Source organism: Ovis canadensis, chromosome 13 (genome assembly GCF_042477335.2).
Source record: "Ovis canadensis isolate MfBH-ARS-UI-01 breed Bighorn chromosome 13, ARS-UI_OviCan_v2, whole genome shotgun sequence".
Taxonomy (NCBI): Eukaryota; Metazoa; Chordata; class Mammalia; order Artiodactyla; family Bovidae; genus Ovis; species Ovis canadensis.
In genome coordinates this window covers 37706691-37733518 of record NC_091257.1, presented here as the reverse complement: position 1 = coordinate 37733518, position 26828 = coordinate 37706691, and the positions used below count along the sequence as shown (strand labels likewise).

Sequence of the window (26828 nt, the reverse complement as noted above, 5' to 3'; positions counted from 1 at the left end):
TCCAGTGTTCTTGCCTGGAGAATCCCAGGGACGGGGGATCCTGGTGGGCTGCCGTCTGTGGGGTCGCACAGAGTCGGACACGACGGCAGCGACTTAGCAGCAGCAGCAGCAGCAGCAAGGCTTGTTAAGCCCTGCTCAACTTATGAGTCCCTGAATCCATGTTGACTCACTCCAAAATACGGTATCAGACTGGAGAGTCACAAAGCTTCCTTAAACCAGTCATTCTTTTTCAAAGTAGTTCAATAGCAAGCTAATGGATGCTTTTCAAAAAGAATGTGCTTACCTGATAGCTGTCAGGAGCCAACAAGTCCAAAACCCAAGAGATGCCTCCAGGTTGAGGCTGTTTTCTTTTGTCTTGGGCTCCACTTGACAGAATCATTAGTCATAGACTTACAGCTCAAAACAGTCACGAAGATGTGGGACTTCAAAAGCAGACCACATGCCAGCAGCTTGCAAGTTGGGTGCAAATGCAGCCTTGTGGGTTTGAGTTCCTTCAAAGTACATTGAGAAGTAGTTTAGTCCATTTAAAGTGCCAGATGGAATGCTGAAATGAGACACATACTGTATTCAATACTCAAAAGATTTGAGTGCAAGTTGCTCAGTCATGCCCAACTCATTGCGACCCCATGGACTATACTATCCATGGAATTCTCCAGGTCAGAATACTAGCATGGGCAGCCTTTCCCTTCTCCAAGGCATCTGCCCAACCCAGGGATCAAACGCAGGTCTCCTGCATTGCAGGAGGATTCTTTACCAGCAGAGCCACCAGGGAAGCCCCTGATTTGAGTAGGGAGCTTTTAAGTTTTGATTTGGACAAGCCAAATGCAACTGTAGAGTTTTGAGTGACCCGTGATCTGTATCAGCTGGTGAGGTCCTTGTCACTGACACCATCTATTTCATCTTTTTTTTATTTGGCTGTGCCAGGTCTTAGCTGTGGCATGTGGGCTCTTGGATCTTCATTGCAGCATGTGGGGTCTAGTTCCCTAACCAGGGATCGAACCTGGGCCGCTTGCATTGGGAGCGTGGAATCTTAGCCACAGCACTGTTGCCACAGTGCTTTCTAGCTGAGGTCACGGGGTGTCCATTGGCTGGCTCATGCTTGCACAGTGCTGACCTTCTTTGTGGAGTTCACCTTAATCCAGAACGACTGCTCTCCTATCACTAACATCTCTTAATTCTTACTCAGTTTCTACATAAGGGCTGAGGACTTGTCCAGGGTGGTAGGCTGATCCCAGAAATTTACCTAGATTTCTTGAGGTTAATTTCTCATTCTTTAGTTGGTCACTTACATCAGCATTCTAAATCCAGTCTGAAGTAATAAGAACCTGAATACTAATCAAGGCCTCATTCCTGGTTTCTTACAAGAGTTTATCGGTCTCGCGTAGATCTCCCTGAAAGGATAAAAGTACCCAAGGGTTGTGTTGTGTTGTTACTCACTCGGTCGTGTTCGACTCTTTGAGACCCCATGGACTGTAGCCCACCAGGCTCCTCTGTCTGTGGAAATTCTCCAGGCAAGAATACTGGAGTGGGTTGCCATTCCCTTCTCTAAGGTATCTTCCTAACCCAGGGATCGAACCAGGGTCTCCTGCCTTGCAGGCAGATTCTTTACCATCTGAGCCACCAGGGAAGCCCAAAGTAGCCATGACCCACTTCCAAAACCTCTAAGACCTTTTACTGTCATTTCCAAATAGACCTGAGGTCGACAAGATATAGGAAAGACAGCCCAGCTGATTCCATTTGTCCTTAAGAGCAGCCATCCCGAATGGCTGGCCCCAGGGGCCCATTTTGTGGAAGACAGTTTCCACAAACAGGGCAGGGGCATGGGGAGGAGGTTCAGGCAGTGATGCCATGACGGTTCGGGCAGTAACACCAGGGATGTGAGCGGCAATAAAGCTTCGCTCACTCGCCCACTGCTCCTCCACTGCTGTGCAGTACCGGTCTGTAGCTGGGGGCTGGGGACCCCAACTTAAGAGCGTTACACACCCTGCCCCCTGAACTCCCAAGTAAACCAGACATCGTTGTAATGATTGGCCTGATTTACGCCCATGAATTTCTCTTCTTTCTTGGTCATTATAGATGTGTGTGTCTGTCATTATCTGAAAGAGAGCAGAACCTTTTGCCTGAACAGGAACAGCACTACAGTGAATTTTAGTACTTGCTGTTCCAGTGGTGTAGACCTGAAGCTGATTAACAGAGCGGAAAGGAAGTGCCCCAGTCCAGAAGAGAGTTAGGAACAGAGAGGCCCCCTGTCAGGCAGCTGTCTTGAATCTGTTTCCTGGTGTTTAGCCTGCAGCCACCTCCACGATTCATCCTCACTAACAGGCAGTAATGGAAGGGCTATTTGCCTCCATAATTGACTGTATGATTTGACCAGCATACTCACTACAAGGTTCCCATGGCCTTCCCTCAGGTCTGTGCAAGGCTCTCACCCTTCCTCTTTCAGAAAGTCATGTCCGTCAAAGTCTTATCCTTGTTACCAAAACTAAAGAATTGGAGATTCTACTCCACTTGCAAGTAAGTAGATTAGCTGCCAGTTTCACGGATGTGGTAGAAGACATGAGACTCTTCACCTGGAGATAAAGGACAGTTTTATCACTCACAGCAATAGCAGTAGCTAGAACATTGCCATTTTCCTGCTGGTTCCCACAGAGCGAGGCAGAGGGGCAGATGACCCCCTCGTCGACCAATGGGTTGGGTTACAGAAGAGGAATCCTGAGCTTAGGGAACCCAGATTTTTTTATAACAGTAAGCACGACTGTCTTTTCCTACAGAGGGAGGCAGTTATCTCCCCTATACTAGACGGTAAGAATGTTTGCCCTTTGATCTTGAGGGCGAGGCTGTCTCTTCCTGTCACTGCCTGTCTGTCTGGGCTACCTCAGTATCCTCAGTGCTTTAGCAGCTGGCTTTCCCTAGAGCCGAGTGATCCAAAAGAGAGCGAGACAGAAACTGCCCAGTGTCTTCTGTAACCTACCCTTGGAAGTCACTCACTGTCATTCCTACAGTATCTTATTAGGTACACAAGTCAGCCCTAGGCGTTGTGGGAGGGGACTGAGCAAGGGCATTCATAGGTGGAGGGAAAAATCACTGAGGACCATCTTAGAAGCTTGTGACCACAGTGGTTACATAAGCGGTTAACATCATTATTAGCCAGATAAAGAATATATGGAAATTATGTAAGTCTAAAACTATTTCAAAATAAAAGTTGAAGAATTTTACATGAAAATACAAGTTACAGACTAGAAGAAACTATCTAAAACACATATATCTGACAAAAATCTTGTGTCCACAAAATACAGTGAATTCTTACAAGTGAATAACAAAAAGACAACCCAGTTAACAAATGAACGAAAGAAATGAACACATACTTCACAAAAGTAGATAATCAGTTGTCCATTAAACACATGTAAAGATACTCAAGATCATCTGGTATCTGGGAAATGCAAACTATTACAAGAAGATACATTTCATTCCCACCAGAATGGCCAAAACTAAACCCACTGGTAGCATCAAGTGTGGGTGAGGATCTGGAGCAATTTATTGCTGGGTAGAGTGTAAAACAATACTTTGGGGAAATACTTATGTAGTTCCTTAAAAGGTGACATGTATAGTTTCTGTAGGACCTAGCAATTCCACCAGTGGGTATTTAGAGAGAAATGAAAACATATGACCACTGAGAGTTATACACAAATACCAGAGCAGCTATTTTCATAATACATAATATCCAAGAGCTAGCAACTACTCTGGAGAAGGCAATGGCACCCCACTCCAGTACTCTTGCCCGGAGAATCCCGTGGACAGAGGAGCCTGGTAGGCTGCAGTCCATGGGGTTGCTGAGGGTCGGACACGACTGAGCGACTTCACTTTTACTTTTCACTTTCATGCATTGGAGAAGGAAATGGCAACCCACTCCAGTGTGATTGCCTTGAGAATCCCAGGGACGGGGGGAGCCTGGTGGGCTGCCGTCTATGGGGTCACATAGAGTCGGGCACGACTGAGTGACTTAGGAGAAGGAGGAGGAGCAACTACTCACATGTTTTTATCAGCAGGAGAATGGATATATAAATTGTGAATCAGATCTTTTTTTGGGCATTATGAATATTTGCTCCCAGTTTGTGGCTTTTTCATTTTTTAAGCAGTTTCTAGAAAAGACCAAAAGTTTAATTTTAGTAGTCCAGATATTTATGGTTTTACCATTTTAAAGCCAAATTACTTGTACATAATTAGGATTCTAACACAGGAATAAGGTTGCCAAAACTTCTACAGTGAAGGAGTCTCTGGGGGACACTAACAGGAGTATCTGTTATTTTACAATTTGGACAGATTCTAGAACCTTTTGTTAGAGGGGGCCCCTTTCGAGGTGAACTAGTTTGCAAGTAAACAGCATAAAGTACAAGTTGTAAATGAGAAATGTTTCCTCTAGAATATAAAGCCTAAAGGAAGTTGTGGGTGGTGAGAGTCCATAGCTATTTCTTGACAGTGTCAAATAGATGGAGCAGCCTTCAGTCTCCCAAATACTTCTGAGGAATTTAATCAAGGAGACAGGGCCCCACCCTATGTGTGAGGCAACAGCCCATCCCCCTTTTTGTGAGCGCCTTGTATCTATATGTCCTAAACGAGTGTTCCAAAGAGAAGATCATAATGTCTCACCTGAGTTCCTGGAGAGGGCAGGCTGTAGTTGAGAGCTTGCCCTCAGAGACTGTGTACAGTGACAGGTGGTCCCATGTGCTCAGTCACTTTAGTCATGCCCGACTTTGTGACCCCATGGACTTCAGTTTGCCAAGCTCCTCTGTCCATGGGATTCTCCAGGCAAGAACACTGGAGTGGGTTGCCGTACCCTTCTCCAGGGGATCTTCCCAACCCAAGGATCAAACCCGTGTCTCATATCTCCTGCATTGGTGGGTGAGCTCTTTACCACTAGCACCACCTATGAAGCCCAGGTACCCTCATATGTGCTGGGTAAAGTGTGTCCTTTGGAGGCAACGGCAAACTGCATTCGAGGGACTGGTGAAATAGGCACGGACAAAAAATATTCAGTAAATCTGCAAGAGCCAAATATTTACCAGATGCTGACTGGACAAATTTGGTTTCAGTGAGGCTGGCTATGGGGACCTTAATGAAGCCCATGGCATTAAGGTTGAGGTAATCCACTGTGAGGCACATTCGTTCTTAACCAACACCAAGAGCAGGCCAAATGCGGCTGTTAAATAGCAAAGCAGTGGGGATGATAACTGCTTCTCCAAATACATCTTGTCTAAGGGGTCTCCATCATTAAAGACTCTCTTAACTTACACTGGGCCATATTAACTATTTCACTGGGGGAGGAAGAGGTCCATGGGTTTCCATTCTATCCAGATAATGTGTAAGTGACGAAGATTTACTTTCATTACTTGCTGAGTCAGAGTCCATGGCCACTGTGGCATGTTTTAGGACAGTGGGTACTCATCATTAGGGACTTAGGCAAGACCATGGTTCCTGTGGTTGAGGTAAGGCATGCCTGTTTGTCCTCTTTATCATGTTTAGTAACTTCCCAACAATTATGGGAGCCATCTTATTTAAATTTAGTGGGATGCCCAGCGTAACTGTCACTTGAGCCCCATTATTGATGAAGGCCATGAAGGTTTGCCAGTTGTTATATTTCAGCAAATATTAATTCAGAACCAGTATTACAGATGTGCAGAAGCCAATCTGCCCTTTTTATCCTTCTGTAGAAATTCTTTTCAGTAAAATTTGTTACCAACTGTGCCAAATTGTGGACTCCATTTCAGTTTTTGTTCACTTCCCTCTTGTTAGTGATTGAACTGTGCCCCCACTTCATTCACTGAAGCTGTAATTCCCACGCAACTTATTTGGAGATGAGACCTTTAAGGAGGTACTTGGTGTGTGCTCAGTTGTGTCCAACTCTGTGACCCCATGGACTATAGCCTGCCAGACTCCTGAGGTCACACCAGGGCCCTAATCTGATAGGGCTGATGTCCCTATAAGAGGAGGAAGAGAGATCAGGGCGCGTTCTCCCTGCATGTACATGCAGAGGAAAGGCCAGTGAGGAGACCATGTGCAAGCCGGGAGGAGAGGCCTTATCAGGGACCAGCCCTGGTGGCACCTTGGTCTTGTAGATCGAGCCTCCAGAACTATGAGGAGACAGACTTCTCCTGTTTAAGCAAATCCATTCCAGCAACCCTAGTAGGCAAGTGAACTCCCCATGTGTCAGGGTGTTTTGTTTGTTCTGGTTTGGTTGTTTTGGGTTGTTTGTTTTGTGGTGGTGGTGGTGTTTACTGGATATTCTTGAGAGAGGTCTTCTCTGCACTGCTCACATTTATAAATTTCTTCCTCCAGAGCCTCAAATCAGTGTGATCAGGAGTAGGGTCCTTGGCCATGACACTGGCTGTATTTTCAACTTGGCTGCGCCACAGGGATGCCATGGGTGTTTCTCTGTCTAATCGTCTGATCCGAGGATCAGGACACATAGGCAGCAGATGCAGGAAAAGCATCTTACAGGGTCCTAGTGAGCTGTTTACTTTCAGGAGTGTGAATCTCAGTAATTTAGCTCTTCAAATGGGAACTGCTGGTCTCCCAAACAAGTGACCACCCTGTGGGTCTATGCAATCAGTCTTTTCCCCTGAGCCCTCTTTGTCTTTCAGTATTTATGTATTTGGCTTCTCTGGATCTTAGCTGCCGCATAAGGGATCTTTAGTTGTGGTGTGCCAAGTCTTAGTTGTGGCATATGGGATCTAGTTCCTTGACCAGGGATGGAACCTATACCCCCTGCATTGGGGACCACCAGGGAAATCCCCGAAGTCCTCTTCAGGACCAATGCCTGGTGGAGACACACAACCAGTAGGTCACAAGGTCTTTCTGAGTCCATCAATCAAGACACACAATTCAGTCTAAGACACAAATGAATCTGGGCTAAGATGCAGGACCCAGAGCTGCTTCAGGGAGGGCCCTGATCCCATACCCTCTCTGTAAACACCAGTCATTGATGCTTCCAACTGTGGTGGGTTAAATCTATGACAGAGGCTTGGTAGAACTCAGCAAATGCAGCATCAGGCAGTACACCAAAGCAAGAGAAGCAAACCCCAGGTAGCGGTGACCCTTCGAACGTCCTGCTTCTAGTGCCAACTGCTGTGGCCACCTAGCGGGGACAGGATCACCACCTCCACACCCGAAATTTTGTCCCAGTGTCGGGACTGAGTCATGCACACCAAGATGATACAAAAGAGGCTTTCCCTGTTGGCCCCAAAATTACTTGAGAGAGCAAGAAAAGGAGGCTGCTTGGGGCTTTTTATTGTGGGGTGGGGCGGGGATAAGGGTTCTCATACACAGGGAGGGACTTGCAAGGTTTCCATCTCCCAGGCTTCCTGAAAAGCTTAGCCAGATGTGGCACATAAGGGGAAGAGAGAGAAGTGAGACTTCAGCGCTCTCGGCAATCAGATATCATAAGATGGAGCCAGCTCTTTATTACAGTATTAAATTATGAAGATGATTCTAGAACACACTGGGTTACAATTTGAATATTGTATATCATAGTTTCGAGTAAGACTTCACACATTTTTCCATGTAAAAACATTTCTGGACAAATATATCCCATCCCCTTGATTACATTTATTTATGATTACTCCTTTCTGAATGGCCACAGAAGCTGAGTGAAGGAATAAGAAAGGCAGAGATTAGTACTCTCATTAAAGACGTAGATTCTTCTCACACCCCCATCTTACTCCTCATTGCTCAGCTGTTGGGGCTGTGCAATAAGTTGTCACAAACCAAATTATCTGTGGTTCCAGATGTGGTTGTCACGGGCCACCTGTGTCCCTACAACTGGTTTCACTCTACCTTGGAAGGAAGGTGACTCTGTGGGTGTCTTGCAGGACTGAGCTATCAGCACTGTCAGTGCACTCACTTATGTGGGTCCCCTTGGCCCACAGTTTTGTAAATAAGCCTTCCCCAATTAGGAAAATAAGCACTCAACCAACTGAAAGGGGTGAAAAAAAAAAGTTCTCCAATGACATCGCGTGTCAGGCAGAGTTAATGAATCCCAGCCCTTGCAGTGGGCTCTGGCCCTTCTGTGACTTTACCTCCTACCCACCGGGCCTTGTCTCCTCCCCCTGCCACCTTTGCTTGCTTTGCTCGCTTTGCTCCAGCCACCCGGGTCCTCTCGTTCCTCAGACAGAACCAGACAGACGTGCCCCGCTTAAAGGCGCTCTGCACTTTGCTGTTCCCTCTGCCTAATCCTTACTAAGATCATGCAGTTTTTAAGTGAGGATAAGACTCCATATAGATCACATCCAGACTCTGAGGCATTTTGTGTGTTGAGTGTATAGGAACTTTTAAATGGTTAGTACTGCATTCACTGACTCAGAAACTTAGATGTAAAGATCTTTACATCTCCACCTGTTTGCCACTCCCAACCCCTCCAAACTAGTTATTAGTTTACTTATCACCTGACATTTTTTAATGCACCTATGAACAAGTACGAGTATATAATTACTTCATTTTTAAAGACACAAACTGTATAATTTATATATATACTAGATAGTGCATGTTTTTCTGTATCCTATAGAATCTGTTAACTCTTACTGCCTCCCTCACCACCATTCATGACCATCTTTGAACAGAACAGCTTCTTTATCTCTACATAGACCAACAACTCTTATTGGATGGTTTAAGTACATTGAAAAGTAGAATGTCACATAAGATGAAGCTTATGACAGCCTCCTCAGAGATGGCTTTTCCTCCTACAGTCCAGTGCATATACCATTATCTTATGATGGCTGAAAGTGAGGAGGAGCTAAAAAGCCTCTTGATGAAAGTGAAAGACGAGAATGAAAAAGTTGGCTTAAATCTCAACATTTAGAAAACTAAGATCATGGCATCTGTTCCCATCACTTTATGGGAAATAGATGGGGAAACAGTGGAAACAGTGTCAGACTTTATTTTTTGGGCTCCAAAATCACTGCAGATGGTGATTGCAGCCATGAAATTAAAAGATGCTTACTCCTTGGAAGAGAAGTTATGACCAACCTAGATAGCATATTTAAAAGCAGAGACATTACTTTGCCAACAAAAGTCCGTCTAGTCAAGGCTAAGGTTTTCCAGTGGTCATGAATGGATGTGAGACTTGGACTGTGAAGAAGGGTGAGTGCCGAATAATTGATGCGTTTGAACTGTGGTGTTGGAGAAGACTCTTGAGAGTCCCTTGGACTGCAAGGAGATCCAACCAGTCCATTCTGAAGGCGATCAGCCCTAGGATTTCTTTGGAGGGAATGATGCTGAAGCTGAAACTCCAGTACTTTGGCCACCTCATGTGAAGAATTGACTCATTGGAAAAGACTCTGATGCTGGGAGGGATTGGGGGCAGGAGGAGAAGGGGACGACCGAGGATGAGATGGCTGGATGGCATCACCGACTCGATGGACATGAGTTTGGGTGGACTCCGGGAGTTGGTGATGGACAGGGAGGCCTAGCATGCTCCGATTCATGGGGTCACAAAGAGTCGGACACGACTGAGCGACTGAACTGAACTGAACTGAATCTTTTACTAGAAGCTGAATCCCCCCAACACTTAGTGGCATAAAATATTTTGAAAAGGAACAGATCAAACCTCTTTGAGTCCATTTCTCAAGGGCCCATTTACTACTGCTTAAAAAAAAAATTTTTTTTTAAACTATTTGCATTGTCTTGAGCAGTGTTCCTCAAATCATCTATAGTAAAGGACCAGGTTTTAAAAGTTGACCAAGCTGTCATCCTTTCATGCTGGATAGGACTGGAGCTCGCATTTGGTGTGACTCACCTTGCTAGTTTGACAGCTAAAACAACCAGCTTATATTCTCTAAAGGAAGAGCCTGCACTTGGTGGTAGTGGCAGTGTTCGATTGCTGTAAGTTTCTGAACTGTGTCACAGGAGGCTAACAAAACTGGTTTGCTGGTTGGCACCGGACCCCACTTTAGGATCACTGATCCAGAGGGCATCTCTCTTTTGGCAGGATAGCTAAATCATAGACAAGGAGGCCTTCCTGGCCACAGTGATGCTCCTCAAGGGTCGCAACATTTTGGTAATACCTTAGGACAGGTTGCAAGCTTTGCTTCAAAGAAGAGATTCTTTCCCTAAGAGTGAAAAGACATTTGTGAAGTGATTTGTTTTTAATTTTGTTGTTTGATTTTTTAATATACTATTTATCCACATATATAGTCAATTAACTGCTCAATTTTCAAATTTGGAAATGAAAATTTAATAGCTGAAAGCCAAATACATATTCTAAAACACAGTGTCAGTACCGATTATAGAATTAGAAGGTAGCTCGCTACTGGATCATTAGATATACCGTCTACATTATTAGATATATATCTGATATTTTTAACTGGTTGCTGCTATGTAAGGATATTATTTCTTAGGTAAAATCTGAGCATTTATGAGTTTAGTTGAATCTATTAAAAATTGTTCATTCCAAAATTGTAAGGTCTGTAATTGACTAAATAAGGATCATTAATAGCTTATTTCAACAAATATTCATTAGAGTTTCACTACTATTTATTAAACAGAAATAGACTTTGTCATTAAAGTATGAAAAGGCAATAAGTACATTTAACATTTTTCTTTTAATTGGGTTATAAGTTTTTAGTACCAAATAAATTGCATGATAGCTTATAATTAACATTTTATAGTCTAACTCTGTGAGGGGAAAGGTGTGTGTCTGTGTATCAGTCACTTAGTCACGTCCAGCTCTGCGATCCCATGGACTGTAACCTGCCAGGCTCTTCTGTCCATGGAATTCTCCAGGCAAGAATCCTGGAGTGAGTAGCCTTTCCCTTCTCCAGGGAATCTTCCTGACCCAGGGATCAAACCCAGGTCTCCTGCATTGCAGGCAGATTCTTTACCATCTGAGCTATAGGTAAGTCCCAAGGTGTATATAGGTTACTTTAAAAATATAGCATGCTTTCCCTACATCCTCCAACTCCTATCCCCAAGAATATTACGGATTTTCACAGGCACTAAATCTTTGAACATAGCTCGTTTTATGGCAAAAATCTATCTCAAAGGGGTAGAAAGAATACAATTGAAATGTTATATCAGCTCTTACTTTAGTAGATCTATTTCGGAATCCATCACATAAAAATATTAAATATTTTGAAAACTTTTATCCAGTATGCAGATTTATTCCCAGAGCACAGCTTTTCTGATGCAAAACTGGAATGCTGTGTAGTCACAACAGCTGTCCCCACACCATGTGGTATCTTCCATTGCTTTGCCGTAGAGGTGAATTTTTGGCCCAGTGTCTCAGTAATATTGCACATGCGTGGTTTTAAGCGGCAAAGCAGTATCCTTCTGCATTCGTTTGACTTTCACAGCTACAGCTGGCTCCAGGTTAGAACAAGGAGAATACATTCACACCGTGGCCCCCTGCACGGCTGCTGTGGTAGCTGGATCGCAAAAGGCTCTGTTGCTTCTAAAGACACAACCCACTGTTACTGAGAAATTATGGTCAGCAAAGTGCTGTACGGCTGGAACAGAGAATAATGAACTGCTAAAAGGATTCTCTTCAAAGATTTCAGATTATGGTCTAGTCATTACTGATCTAGTTTTTTAAAAAAATAATAAAATCATGGCTGAGAAATAACAGTGAAATTAAAGGGAAAGATTTTCAAAGTAGTTGATGATTTTTAGGATATCTAAATATTTAATTTAAATTTTTCCCTTTCCAGAAAAAGTGGCACAGTCCTTTTAGACTCATTAACAAGGAATTAAAATTAGGTGAAGTCTTAATGCCCATTGTTCATACATGCAACATAGTTGGAAGGCCAATCTATTAAAAATGTTATTTTAGTTTATGTTTTTTAACATTTTAGACAATTTTGTTTGCTCCAAGAATGTTTGTTATAATTAATACAGAAATAAGATGATTTGATTTACTGTGAAATTGCACTGATGGATGGTTTGAATACTGTATCTCTGTGCAGCATCAACTAAATGCTTTTTATGGTACGACTCTAGACTATTAAGCATATATAAAGTCTCCGTAATGCATGCATTTCTGTTACCAATCAGTATAATTATTAAAGTTGCAGCTTTTTAGCAAAAATGATTTCCTAGAAAATCCAATTATGTCCCTCTAAATAATATCTGAATAATACTTTCCCCCTAAAGTAAAAACAAATAAGCAAAAAGTAAAAAAATAATTTTCAGTGTACATGCTTAAATGATCTGTTATGGAGAGTTAGATTTCTGATATTCATTAAATATCAAAGAAACTACGATACTCAGTGTAGGCCACCTTCTTTATAGAAGTGAATTTATGCATGTTTCATAAGGGTCGTACTGATGAATATGTTTGAGGCTTTCAGCTTTTAGTGGATACAAAATAGAATGATTGATAAAATCCTCCCTACTATTGGCTATTATTTACTGACTCTTAAGTGGCAGGTTGTATTTATGCCAATTTATCTGCTTCAGGGAACATTCTTGATAGCAGAACAAAGTGAATAAAAGTAGTTTGCTTTGCAAATGAATGCAAATAGGGGAGCCTTTCGGAAAGCCCTTTAACAGGGGCAGCGCACTTTGATTCTGAGTGAAGCTGCCATTTGGACATGGTGAAAAGAGCACGCTTGAACCATTGATTGGGGGAGACAGTAAGAAGTCAGGAAGGGCCCGTTAAGCTTGCAGTGAGGCGGGCGGATGTCAGTGTGGTTAGAGCGCAGTGGGAGAATGACAGGGAGGATTAGTGTCAGGGAGACGCTGTGCTGGGGCTGCGGAGATAGTCCCTGGGGTCACTCACCTCCGACTGTTGTTCTGTGCTGATGGTTCTGTAATGCAAACGGCCTGATGTATGCCTGTTCATTATCGGAAATGGTGATTAGAAAAGGTATTTGTCTCAAAGGTTTCCTTCCTTCCTTCTGTCTTTTTAATTAAAGGAAAATAAGGTGGCTTCCTCCATCTCGCTGCTGACTCCTAGAGTCTAGTATAACACCAGCATGGCTACTGCCTCTGGTAGGAACCAGTGCTGTAACGTAAAATAATTGTCGTGTCATTATTTGTTATTTGATGATGCTCTTTTGCTTTTCTCAGCTTTGGCTCTCACCAAGTGGTAGTGCTCAATAAAATGCAGAGAATATGCCCACTTTTATAATTTTGGGTTTTGCAAATAAGATTTTTACAATCTTTGAGGTATTTCCATATTCATGTAACCATTTGACCAATTTTTAAGAAGCTGTTTACCTTCTCAAAAAGGAAGTGTTGCTTTCTTTGCATGGATCAGATGGTTTAAGTCTTGGTTGCAGGAGTTTCTATTTCTGTTCTCAAGTTTTATGAATGCTAGCACTTGTTAAATTTAACTCCTTGAAAACAACATGATTTTTAGACTTAGATAGAATGAAAATTCCATCTCAGTTCTGATTTGGAATTAGTACATTTACTTGTTCACATTTTCGTTTACATTAAAAACGAAAAACTTCTGAAAAACTTCGAGACCTTCTATAGGAACTTCACATGAGGTATCTGTGACACACAATGCACTTCCAAATGACTGTCTTACCTTTTTTTTTTAATGTCTTAAAAAGCTTGGGTTCCCAATACTGCTTCTTCATTGTTTAGTGCATATGGGAACATTCTAACGATGTTCATTCTAACATACATTCATAACGGTAAAGATGCAGCCCAGACCTTCATTCAGACTATCAGATACATTTTAACATTGTTATTTTTGCAGAAAGCATGATGCTAATACTTAATTTCACAGGCTTATTAAATGTTTTAGCAAACATTGTTGTTCTTTAATGTTCTTCAGGCACCTGAATGGACAGAAGAGGACCTCAGCCAGCTGACAAGAAGTATGGTGAAGTTCCCAGGAGGGACCCCAGGTCGATGGGAAAAGATTGCCCACGAATTGGGTCGATCCGTGACAGATGTGAGTTCATTCAGATCTGCATTGCGTGGAGATGGCAAACCGGAAAGAGCCGCCTGTGTAGAAGGCGGACGTAGGCACAGCCAACATCGTCCTTGGAGAGAGGCTCCAGTCCTTTTAGGACCTGGAAGTAAACCATTAACGAAATAGGCAAGAAGTAGATGTCAGCCGGTCCCCTGGCCTACAGTTAACAGCTGTGTGAGGAATTCTAGTATTTGAAGACTTAAGCTGCTATAACCTAATCATAGAAAAACAATGCTAGCTTTTGTGTTTAGAGTGACCCCTTTAGCTATGGGAAAAAATACTGGGTTGGCCCAAAAGTTCGTAAGATGTTATGGAAAAATCCAAATGAATATTTGGCTAATCCACTAGTTCTCTGATCAGAATTAGTTATATTTCAGCTGGATCTTCTCAACATTGAAGTACACACTGCTATAGGTAGACTGGTGGTTTGCATTAGTTAAATGAGCAATATTCCAATTATGTTTTTATTTAAAACATACCTACTATTCATTTTCACACATTGTTCAACAGAAAAAATTTATATGCATATAACTGTAATTATATATATAATAATTGTTTATATATACTAAGTATAAATATATAATCCTATATAATTTAATATATACGATTAGTCATACCTACTATTTAAAAAACCAAATGTCTGTCTGGAAAGTTTTAGATTTAACACTGGAAATTTAGGGCAGAGAATCTTACAAAAGTACCCACTACAGCACCAGGTATGTACTAAAATATTCAGTAAATGTTTAATTTGAAATGTAGACATCTTTATTTTCATCAATATGATCCTTATTTTCATAAATGACTAAATATTCTTTACTAATTTACTTTAAAATAAATCCTATAGATCTAAAATATTGAAAGAGTTACTGAAATCAAAGATTCAGATTTCTCACGTTCAATTCTATTACTATACTTTTGGGTCTTTGATAATGAACCCTGCAAAATGATTAATAAGCAAAACTACCAAAAAAACCCAAAAACCTACCTGTTGCATAAATGTTATTTTTCACAGTAAACTTTTCCATTTTTTAATTCAGAAACAAAACATTCTTGTCATTTTTTATTTGGACAGGAGCTGCTTTGAGAATTTCAAATTGTATATTAATGTATTTAGTACCATATAGTAGGTCTTTTAAAAATCACATTTACAAGACTTAAAAATTTTTGTGAGATGTTTTAATTATGTTAAGAGTTAAAGTCTGATCATGTGGTAAGTCAGCCCTTGCTTTTATCTTTATAACTTTGGGGTTTTGTTTTTTTGTCGTTTGTTTTTTCGCTTTTTCAAGATAAGACCAGTTATCTTAAGTGACTAGAAAAGGTAACCTTATGGCTTTTCTCTTCTGCTAAGAATGTTAGGGTATATGCATTTTATTATCTTGTTGTAAGGTTGTTTGTAAAGATAAGTTAATAATGCCTTTGCCTTATCAGTAATCTGACCAGATTAAAGATGTTCCATGGTTACTGATGTTTTAAGTACTATGGTCCTCTCTATAACTACTGTTACTAAAAACTGCTAAAATACTTTCAGAGTTATAAAACAGTCATTGGTTTTAAAGGGCCCCAAAACTTACAGTTCAATTGGCTGTGTCTCCTTTGAAGAGAGGACTGCCTTTAACTTTTAATAGTGCCCAGTTGCAGATAAAAAGTAGAGCAGTATTTTAATGTATTGTCATTAAAATCTTAGTCTTTATTCTCGAGGAGAGAGATGAAAGTTTAAACATTAATATTGTTGTTGCTTAGTCACTATGTCATGTCCAACTTTTCTGAGACACCACAGACACTACGCCTGCCAGGCTTCTTTGTCCATGGAATTTTTTAGGCAAGAATACTGGAATGGGTTGCCATTTCCTTCTTCCTGGAGATGCTAATATACACGTAACCAACAGAGCCTTGGGATTGCTATTTAGTATCATAGATCTAGAAAATTGAGGTAATTGTAAAGAGCAGCCTTGGTGTAGATAAAGACATCTTTTCACACTTTTGCAAATTCATCCCATAATTTTTTTCTTCTCTTAGACTTACCCAAGGGAGAATGATTCCATGACTATAATATTAATAGATATTTTTTACTTTTATCATGGAAGTAGCAAATATGACTGTGAGATTTTTTCCCCCCAAGTATTTAGTTATATTTTCATTAATACCAAAAGTATCTTGGAAATAAATACTTAGTAAGCCTAAACTTTGGGGGCACCGAAAGTGCCACGGTAACTTTTCTCTTGGTATACACATATACAGACTCACATTGTGTTTTCATTTTGTGAGCATCATCTCCATAGCTGGACTGAACGTTTCATTTCAGTAACATACACACAAACTGTAAGCTACGCTCTCTCTAAAAGAGAAGTGTCTGAAGACAGAACTTATTTAGTGGAACAGCGAGTTATATTGGAGCAGCTGAAATGGGTCTGGCTAATACAGTTCCTTTAGTAGAATGTTAAGTGAAAGCTAACCACCCTTTAGAAGATCACTTATTTTGCCTTATGGTGTTAATTAGATTTGTTGTCCTTAAGTATTCCACTGTTGAAAAAAAACCAAGTTCAGTTTGCTGTCACTGGAGCCTCTGCATACTGACCAGATCACCTGTACCAATTCTCTTCAGCTCTGCACATCTGTTCTTTGACCTGTTTTCTTGCTAAATGTGTAGCTTCAGGCAGAGCTCTCTTTCCTTCAAGAAACAATTGACCTTTTTTAGGGAGGGGTTAGAGTGTACCCGTGGTGGAATGTATACGTTCTTTATTTGGGTTGACAGATTACAATGAAAAACTCATTTTGCTCCTCAAGGAGTTTTCAGTATTGTCATAATTACGAGTTAAATTGCTAGGTTCTAATCTGGATAAATACAAGGAATGTTACTAGCTTTATTTAAAAAAAAAAATACAAAAAATTTTAACTTAAATATACCAAAACTTTAAGACTTAACCTTATTACAGATGAAATATATGCCTTTCAGCAAATAATTTTGGTAACCAAAAGGACACTCAAATTGTAAAAGCAACAGAGGAAACAAAAACTGTCTGGCATGTAAAACCAATTTTAATGTGATTATTAGCTGCAGGTTTTTTAAATTAAGGTCAGGGAGCCTCAGATTTCTTGCTTGTGAAGTAGTATCCTTTTCTCTTGCCTGAAAAGGATGTAAACTGATTCTGCTTCTCTCCAGAATCATAATCTCTTGCATTCTGGTTGTGATAACAGACCGACTGGAGATTTTCTGCCTGCTTGGAAAAGGCCCAGGTAGGCAGCAAAACAAAAGATAGGTAGATAGATTTAAACAGACTTTAGTAATTAGCTTAGTGCCAATATGAGAGGTGTGCAGTTAGATAACTCTCCCATATGCAGGTGAAAAAGAAAGAGTATAATAAAATTCCTGATTTTATTTTCTATAGCCACAGCTAGAGAGGAGATACTTGTTGGGGGAACTTAACATTTTTTGAAACAATTGCCATAATAACATATAAGTGACTTATTCAATAGAAAATAAGACTTTTATCAGTGAACTAAGTATATAGTGTATGTGTGTGTGTGTATATATATATATATATATAATGCTGAAAGGCATATATTAACATTTAAAATATTTCAAAGTAGGTGTTTCAGTTTAGATGTATCAGTTAAAATATACTTTGCGTTAATTTTTTAACAAATTACAGATTTAACAAATAACTTTCCATGTATTGATCCAGAGTAGAATTTAGTAATTTAACTCATACTTTGGCAAACATGTTATTGCTGTGACTTTTAGAAGCAAACTACTACTCCACAGTTGTAACGGTCCTCATCATCTCATAAACACAGGACATTTTTTGTCTCTTATCATTGCTCATATAAAGTATGTGAAAAGTTCTCTTGACGACCAGCCTTGTCTATGTTCCTCTTCCTCCCTCTCTCACCCTTTCAACCCTTAAAGATATTAAATTTTAGAATGGGTCCTTTATTCCTTTCTTCTTGCTAGATGAGTCACTAGCTAACCTAATAAATTTTCAATCCGATAGTAATAGATAATAATGTGTTACCAAATCTTTCCCTCACACACATCTGTTATATGTCATCCCTGACTTCAGTCTTCTTATGCAGGCACACAGTTACATAATTTTAACAGTATTAGTTTGTATTCTGCCCTTTTCTCTTTGCTGTGAAACACAGGCTTAGGCTTCTTCCATGGTAACAAAGATCTACATCTTTGTTCCAAACACCTACACACTCCCATGTTGTCTCGCGATAATTAAGGGGCACCCAACTGATTGTCACTCAAGTGTTTCTTTTTTTGTAATTTTATTGGGATTTTTTATAAAAAAAATTCATCCATCTTTCCATTTATGTATTTCCTTAGCTTGTAGGCTTAGGAATAGAGCTGCTTGATTCAAGAATATGGATGTTTTTAGAACCTTTGGTAACTCTAAAATTGGCCTCCAGAGAGGCTGTAACAATATACAATGTCCCTGGTGGTGTGAGAGATGACACTTTCTCATAGTCTCTGAACAAAATTTTTTGTCTTTCATCACTGCTCATCAAATAAGTGAAAAGTGCTAGTGCACTGATTTCTGTAACTTACCTCCTTATTGGCCGCATTTTGAATAGAGTCTGTAATAATTCATTACAGTTTAAGGATAATCTTACCTTCTGCAGATGCTTTGCTGTTTTATCTTTTGTTATCTTTGAATGTATTAGCTAACAATTCCAAAGAAATATTATATTGCAAATAATAGTGATTAGACTTTTTGCTCAACATTTTAATAAGAAAACCCAATGTCTGATCAATTCTAGTATCAGTCTGATATGAGAAATACATTATTATGCTAGGGAAATTTTCTTCACTTTAATTCTTATAGTTCTGATTTTATTACAGTTGTGTTCAGGAATAGAAGTGAAATTTTAAAAACAGTTTTAACTTTTCTCATATGACCTAATAAGGATGAATATATTACCAAGGTCCCCCTTTGTATTTCCAAGATAAACTTTACTTGATCATATGTTATTTTAATAAACTGAATTTGATTTGTCATTTAGGATTCTTACATTTATGTATCCAATTATGTTAATTGGATATCTTTAAGTAGGATTATACCTGCCTTCTAACATCTAAAAAGTTGAGAGAAACAAAAGTGTGCTGTGAACAAAAGGAGAACAAAAATAAGGATCCAAATAAATGAAGTACAATGGTTGAAGCTGTACAGGAAAATCCCCGAGAGCAGAATAAAAGACAAATAACTTTAAAACACTACAGAAAAGAGAAGCAATACAGGGAATCAGTCCAAAAGCTAGTTCCAGTGAGAGAGAGACAGAAAACAGACATGAGGGCATTATTCAATAAAAGAGACAAGTTCTCCAGGATGAAGGAACGAACAAACACCTGAGGCCAACTTGTGAGAGCCTTCTAAAGTGAGGTGGAACACCTGGAAAAGATCCTGGGGAGCTTCATGAACACTGAGACCACCTAAGAAGCCCTTTAAAGCTTCTCAGGAAAAAAACTCTCCAAAGGCGGGCAGGTCAGAGTCACAGCAAAGCACTTAGCAGCACGGGATTCCGAGACAAGGGAACCGTGGCCTCAGCCCTTGCTCAAGGGCAAGCGGTCCTGAATCTGGAACAGAGCAGTTCCAGTGGTAAACACATAGAGGGAGGACTCTGCCCGTTCTAGAAGGTTTCCTGAGATGGCACTCCAGGAAATGAGGGATAAATCAATACGGAGGAAGACACGGAACACTCGAAAAAGTGGACCAAGCCCAGTGAATAGAAATCCCGAGTCCCTACCGTGATACGGCTGGTGAAGAGTGCAGAAAGTCCATGTTGGATCCAGAGAACAAGACTGAGAGAGAAGCTGCAGAAATTCATATGTGTGAACAAAAACCAACTATAAACTCCACAAACAGAAAACCACAGTCCAGATTTAAGGTCAGCCATATCTCGGACTCAATTTCAGGCCACCAGATTAAAGCACATACCACAGTAAAGTGACCCATACAAATTTTCTGGTTTTCAATGCATGTAAAAGTTATGTTTCCATTATATGGTGTCTGTTAACTGTCCAATAGTATATCCAAAAAACGCACATACCTTAACTAAAAATAATTTATTGCTAAAAAATGCAAATTATCATGAGCCTTCAATGAATCATAATCCTTTCTGCAGTAGTAACATCAAAGATCACCATACCAAATATAATGAAATTGTTTGAAATATTGTGAAAAGAACCAAAATGTGGCACAGAGACACAAAATGAGCAGATGCTACTAGGAAAAGGGTACCCATAAACTTTCTTGGGTGGAGTGAGTAGCCACAAGCCTTCAACTTAAAAAACCACAGTCTGCCTATGTACTAACAAACGGAATGATAGAAACAGCAGAAGAACCTAATAGTGATAATAGTCTCTAATAATTATCACTAATTATTTTAATAATTATTATATTGTTACTCACTAATAATTTTAGTGACAAGAAACATGATCCCGGTGCAGTACTTGTCTTTATAGTGAGTATCGTTTACCAGATTGCAGTTATGTGAGATCTTACATGTTTTATGAATGGATTTTCAATTTTTTAAATCAACTGTGGAAGACATCACAAATTGTCCATCAAATACGTCCTCTCCTTGTCTGGTAATAGAGAAGGCAGGCCCATATTTGTCCAGAAACACTGCCCTTCCCAGCGCTCTGAGCTCTGCAGTGGCTCAGTCACCAGCTTCTTCTCAGAGGACCGTGAGTGAAGTAACACACAGCTCCCTGTGTTGCTGGGAGCTCTTCCTCCCTTTCCCTTCCAGGGCTGGACCAGCAATAGCTGCAACCATGCAGATGGGGATAGTTGCCCTAAAGAATGGCAGAGAAGCATGACGGAAAGAAACTGAACATATGGAGTAAAAGAGAAACTGTAGATAGTGACAGGGTCCATGAAGAAAAAGCAGAGTAAGAGGTTCAAGTTTTCACTTTCTGAGGAAAGTCCTCTCTCAGAGGTAATATCTGAGTAGACACACAGAGCAACTGAGGGAGTGAGGTTGTGTGAGAAAGAGTGCTCCAGGTGAAAAAAACAGTGCTTGCAAAGGCTCTGAGGCAGGAGCGTGCAGAGTGCAGCAAGGAGGGCAATGTGGCAGAGCAGGAGGGGATTAGAGAAGATGAGGCCAAAAGGCAGTGGAGGACCATGCAGGTAGGACCTCGCTGGTCAAGGTAAAGATTTTGAATTTTACTCTGAGTGAGACAGGAAAGGTTTGAGCAAAAGAGTACCAGATCTAAAACGTCATTCTGACTTCTTTGTGGAGAAGATGCTGTGGCGGGGCAACTGCGGGAGCAGGAAAGTAGGCCAAGCAAGAGGCTATTTCCGTTGTCCTCACAAGAGACAGTGGTAGTTTAGACCAGGAGTTATTGGTAGAGGTGGGAAATACAGGTTGAATAAGCATGTTAGTTGGGTGTGTGTACTTGTAACCAGTACTGTGAACATACTGATGGCCAATAGGCACATGAACAGATGCTCAGTCTCACTATTGGAGAAATGCAAATCAGAACTACAGTGAGGTATCACCTCACACCAGTCAGAACAGCCATCATTAAAAAGCCTACAAATGATTCTGGAGAGGATGTGAAGAAGAGGGACCCCTCGTGCACTGTTGGTGGGAATGTAAATTTATACAGCCACTATGGAGAACAGTATCTGTTCAGTTGCTCAATCATGTCTGACTCTTTGCCACCCCATGGACTGAAGCACACCAGGCTTCCCTGTCCATCACCAGCTCCTGGAGCTTACTCAAACTCATGTCCATTGAGTCTGTGATGCCATCCCACAATCTCATCCTCTGTCATCCTCTTCTCCTCCTGCCTTCAATCTTTCCCAGCAACAGGGTCTTTTCAGATGAGTCAGTTCTTTGCATTAGGTGGCCAAAATATTGGAGTTTCAGCTTCAGCCTCAGTCCTTCCAGTGAATATTCAGGACTGAATTTCTTTAGGATGGACTGGTGTTTGATCTCCTTGCAGTCCAAGGGACTCTCAAGAGTCTTCTCCAACACCACAGTTCAAAAGCATCAATTCTTCAGTGCTCAGCTTTCTTTACAGTCCAACTTTCACATCCATACATGACTACTGGAAAGACCACAGCTTTGACTAGACAGACCTTTGTTGGCAAAGTAATGTCTCTGCTTTTTAATATGCTATCTAGGTTGGTCATAGCTTTTCTTTCAAGGAGCAAGCGTCTTTTACTTTCATGGCTGCAGTCACCATCTGCAGTGATTTTGGAGCCCAAGAAAATAAAGTCTGTCACTGTTTCCACTGTTTCCCCATCTATTTGCCATGAAGTGATGGGACCAGATGCCATGATCTTTGTTTTCTGAATGTTGAGTTTTAAGCCAACTTTTCACTCTCCTCTTTCACTTTCATCAAGAGGCTCTAGTTCTTTGCGAGACGAACAACTTCTTCTTTGAGAACAATATGGCAGTTCCTTAAAAAACTAAAAACAGAACTGCCATATGAGCCTGCAGTCCCACCCCTGGCCATATATCCAGAACAGACAAAAACTATAGTTCAAAAAGATCCATGCATCCAGTGTTCACAGCACTATTTACATGCACTCCAATGTTCATAGCAGCACTATTTTAGTTTTTTAAAATAATAATGTTTATTGTTTTAAGATAATTTCTAGGGTGATTTCTTATTCAGTGATAGGTAGCTGGTAAAAGAAATAAAGCACTGTAACTCACCTGAAGGTGATCTTTTACCCATGCTGTCTCATGGTGAAAACTGCCACTGTATAGCAGCTCTGTTTATAATAGCCAAGACACAGAAGCAATCTAAGGGTCCACTGACAGATGAATAGAGATGTGATATGTGTACACAGATGGACTATTACTAAGCCATAAGAGAATGACAGATAATGCCATTTGCAAAAACATAGGTGAACCTAGATATCAGCATGTTAAGTGAAGTCAGACAAATATGATATCACTTAATATGTGGAATCTTAGAAAATTGTATAAATGAACTTATTTACAAAACAAATAGACTCATAGACATAGATAACAAACACATGGTTACTAAAAGGAATAGTAAGGGAGGGGGATAAATTAGGAGCTTCAGATTAACAAACACACTATGATCTATAAAATAAAGACCTACTGGATAGCACAGGGAACTATATTTAATATCTTGTAATAACCTATAATGGAAAGGAATCTGAAAAAATATATATATGTATAACTGGGTCACTTTGCTGTACACCCAAAACCAATACAACATTGTAAACGTACTATAATTCAATTTTTTTAATAGTTAAAAAAAAACAGTGCTCAGAAAAAAAATTTTTTTAAAGGACTGCACAAAAATGCATGCCTCTTGAGTGTAGGGTACATGGTTTTTCATCAGAAGCCCTTGTTGTAAACTGCTTTTTTAAAAGTTATGTATATGTATTACCTTCATTTTAAAAACACTTAGAAATTTAAAGACAAAACATGTTACTTTTAGTATCTTTCCATGTCAGTGTATATATATAGGTCTACCTCCTTCTTAATTTTTATTATAAAAGCTTTATTGATTTACAGAAATAGAAAAACAGTCCTAAAATTTGTATGGAACCACAATAGATCCCAAGTAGCCAAAACAATGTTGAGAGAGAACAAAGTTTGGAGACATCACATGTCCTGTTTTCAAAATGTTATAAAGCTACAGTAATCAAAACAGTAAGGTACTGGCCCCGGATCTCTAGGTCAGGAAGGCAGTAGGAACCTTCAGCCTCTATTGAAACACTTGCCAGACCATCCCCTCAACAAAGACAGCTTTACTAGAGGATTTCTAGAGCCATCTGTTAGTATGTTTGCTGTCTATATTTTCCTGTCAAAGGGCCTTGAGGGCTGATTTGATTGTTCTAGCAAAGGAATAACTGCTTACAGACCCCTGTCCTCCTCTCATTTGGTCCTTCTTTCACCTGGGTCTTCCTCCACAGAGGACACCGCTTAAGGTGGGGCAAACAGAATAATGAAGGGAGATGAACAAGGTATTTACTCAGCCTGCGTACACTTCAGCAGGGTGACAGGTATCACCCACAGGTCCCTCTGACACACACTGGGGAAATCAAAGTACAAAGGGCTTGAATCTGCTAAATTCACCTAGTTGGTGAGTGGCAGTAACTCAGGTAAAGCAGTGCAGAACTGGCCTTCTTGAGAGGTGAGGCCAAACTCCCACATTGTCAATGTGTAAGCCTATTTTTGATCGCTCTTTTCCTTACTTTAGCCAACACTGATATTGAAGTAAAAAACTTTTAAAGCAATGAACAATGATTTTCTTTCTTATAGGCAATAGTCCTAGTTAATTTGAAATCTGTCGAACAAGTATGCAAGAAGTAACCACATTGGAAGCTCCTTGAGGTGGATAACACTAGACTTTTATATCAGGAATCCCCAGTCTCCTGGATCTAAAGCCTGATAATCTGAGGGGAAGCTGATGTCATACTAACAGAAATAAAGTGTACAATAAATGTAATGCACTTAAACCATCCCCAAACCATCCCCCCAACCCATGCACAGAAATATTGTCTTCCACAAAACCTGTCCCTGGTATCGAAAAGCTTGGGGACCACTATTACATGTACACCACTGTTTTTAGTACAGTGATAGGCCAAGTCAATACTTAATAAATCTTTGGTGATTCAACTGAAATGAAAGCTATTTCATTAAGAATATCACACCTAGGGAATTCCCTGTTGGTCCAGTGGTTAGAACTCTGCACTCTCACTGCAGAGGGCCCAAGTTCAGTCCCTGGTTGGGGAACTAAGATTCCACAAGCCACATGGTGTGGCCAAAAAGTAAATAATGTCATATCTAGTAAATCACAAAATATTTGATCTAAAAATAAATCATTAGTGTACTCTTTTGTTTTATGGATAAAGAAGTGGAAAGAGAACAAAATTTAAAAGAAAACCTGGCTTTGGTGTCCTGCCACCACCATTTATGGGCCGTGTGATTCTGTAGGTCCCCATATCACTCTGAGCTTCAGTTTCCTTGTCTATCATCTGAATTTCAGTGGGCAGCTGGGGGGTGACATATGAAAGCATTATGAAAATACTTTGTTATTATGAACCATTACACAATTGTAAATCTCTAATAATTACATCACAGGCCACAAAGCTAGTTAACAGCAACCTGGGACTAGAACCCAGATTGTCTGACTCTTATTTAAGTTACACCATCATCTTGGTTTAGCAGAGACTTTATTTTTAACCCTGTATGTAGGCAGCACTATTTGCTTGTTGTGCCTAGATCAGATATTATCTTCAAAGTGAAATATTTTGGTTTTCTGAGGTTCTGGGTGACAGGGAGACAAATTTGAGAGCTAAGTATTTCATGCCTCAAGATACTGGCCAGTCCATGGGGCTATCATTCCATAGAGCTCTAGCAGTGGTTGCTTTCCTTTGACTACTTGAACCACAGAAATATTCAGCATCTCATTAAGCTCTCACTGAACACTATTCCTCTTCCTCAGTGATTCATTCAAGCCAAGCATACTTGCAGACTACATGAAACATTTTCTATATAGACTCCCGTTTACCATTCTTTTGTTTTTCCTGGATCTTATTTAGTGTCCACTATTACTAATGTACTGAGTTTGTAATTTCTACTCACTCATCAGAACCTTATATCTTACCAAAAGGACAGATCCACTTTCAAGTTACTAGTTGCAATGACATCCACTCTGAATACCATGGATGTTTTATTCATGAAGGGAACTGGTTTTTCACAGTACAATCTATGGTCTGGTGAGAGCATCATACTTTATGGTGGGGATTTATTTTATTATCATGAATTTTTTGCTTAACTCTGTCTTATATATAGCTCAGAGATACAGCAAGTCAATAGATGGTGAGTGACCCTTAGGCAGATGCTAGTAAGTGTTAATGCAATTTAAAACTGCTTCCTTGTGCTCAAAATTTCCTCATTTAAAAAAGAGGAAAGTGGATGAACATATGTTGGGTTTTTATAGTATCTTGCTGGTAAGACTAAAATTATTTGCAAAACTATACTACTCTCTGTTGACATTAGTATATTCTCTCAGTAAATGGGCCATCTATATTACTTATAGAGGTAATCCGGAAGTTAATGGAAGGCCCTCTTTGTTAATGATTAAGATGAACACTATTATTGTTTCTTGTATTTTCTATCCAGACAGAGAATCCAGAGAAAATTTTAAAGACACTGGAGAAATAATAAGAATGAACAGCACTGCTTTCTACCAGTTGGAAACATTTTTCAGGTGGTTTATTTTATGTTCAGGTAACAGAGTGCCCTTTTTATTTGAAATTACAGTAGTTCCTGATTATAATGAGTGATAGATTCAGCAGAAAGTTGGCCAAAATTAAATGCAACCAAATGAAAATACAGTTCATCCTTGAATAGCATGACAGACATACATGCCCCACACAGTTGAAAATCCGCACGTAACTTTACAGTCAGCCCTCTGTATCCATAGTTCTGCCTCAGATTCAACCAACTGTGAACTGTATAGTACTTTAGTACATTTTATTGGAAAAAGCCACTTATAAGTGGTTCAAACCTGTGCAGTTCAAGTCAGTGCTTACTTGAGGGCCAACTGGAATGACCCTCACAGTTACATAATTTTTATTGTTAGAATACTTGAACTGTCACTAAGTCAGCTAGAATTAGAAAAATATGACTTGAAGTTATCACTAATAACCAATATTTATTTTCTGAGTTATCTGAGGATGCCAGAAATATAAGTAATATACTTTATATAGCTCAGAAAATTGGAAAATTCTTCTATATATTGAACAGAAATGTGCCACTATGTAACTGTTCACTGACTCTTAACTGTACCCTATGGAATATAATTTTCTATTTTGTTAATTTAATTTTCTGTTACTTTCATCAGTATTTTCACTGGAAGGAATGAAACCTATTTTACGTTTTTTTCATTCACTCAGCCTAAACCCAT

General features: G+C 40.0%; 1 protein-coding gene across 1 annotated transcript in view; it reads left to right on the top strand.

The window, feature by feature from the left end:
* The window catches only part of DNAJC1 (DnaJ heat shock protein family (Hsp40) member C1), a 191537-nt gene that overhangs the window by 139181 nt on the left and 25528 nt on the right, over window positions 1–26828 (top strand). The window contains exon 9 of the mRNA XM_069547412.1: window positions 13775–13894. Within this exon, the coding sequence (XP_069403513.1) occupies window positions 13775–13894 (120 nt within the window). The remainder of the gene's footprint in view (window positions 1–13774; window positions 13895–26828) is intronic.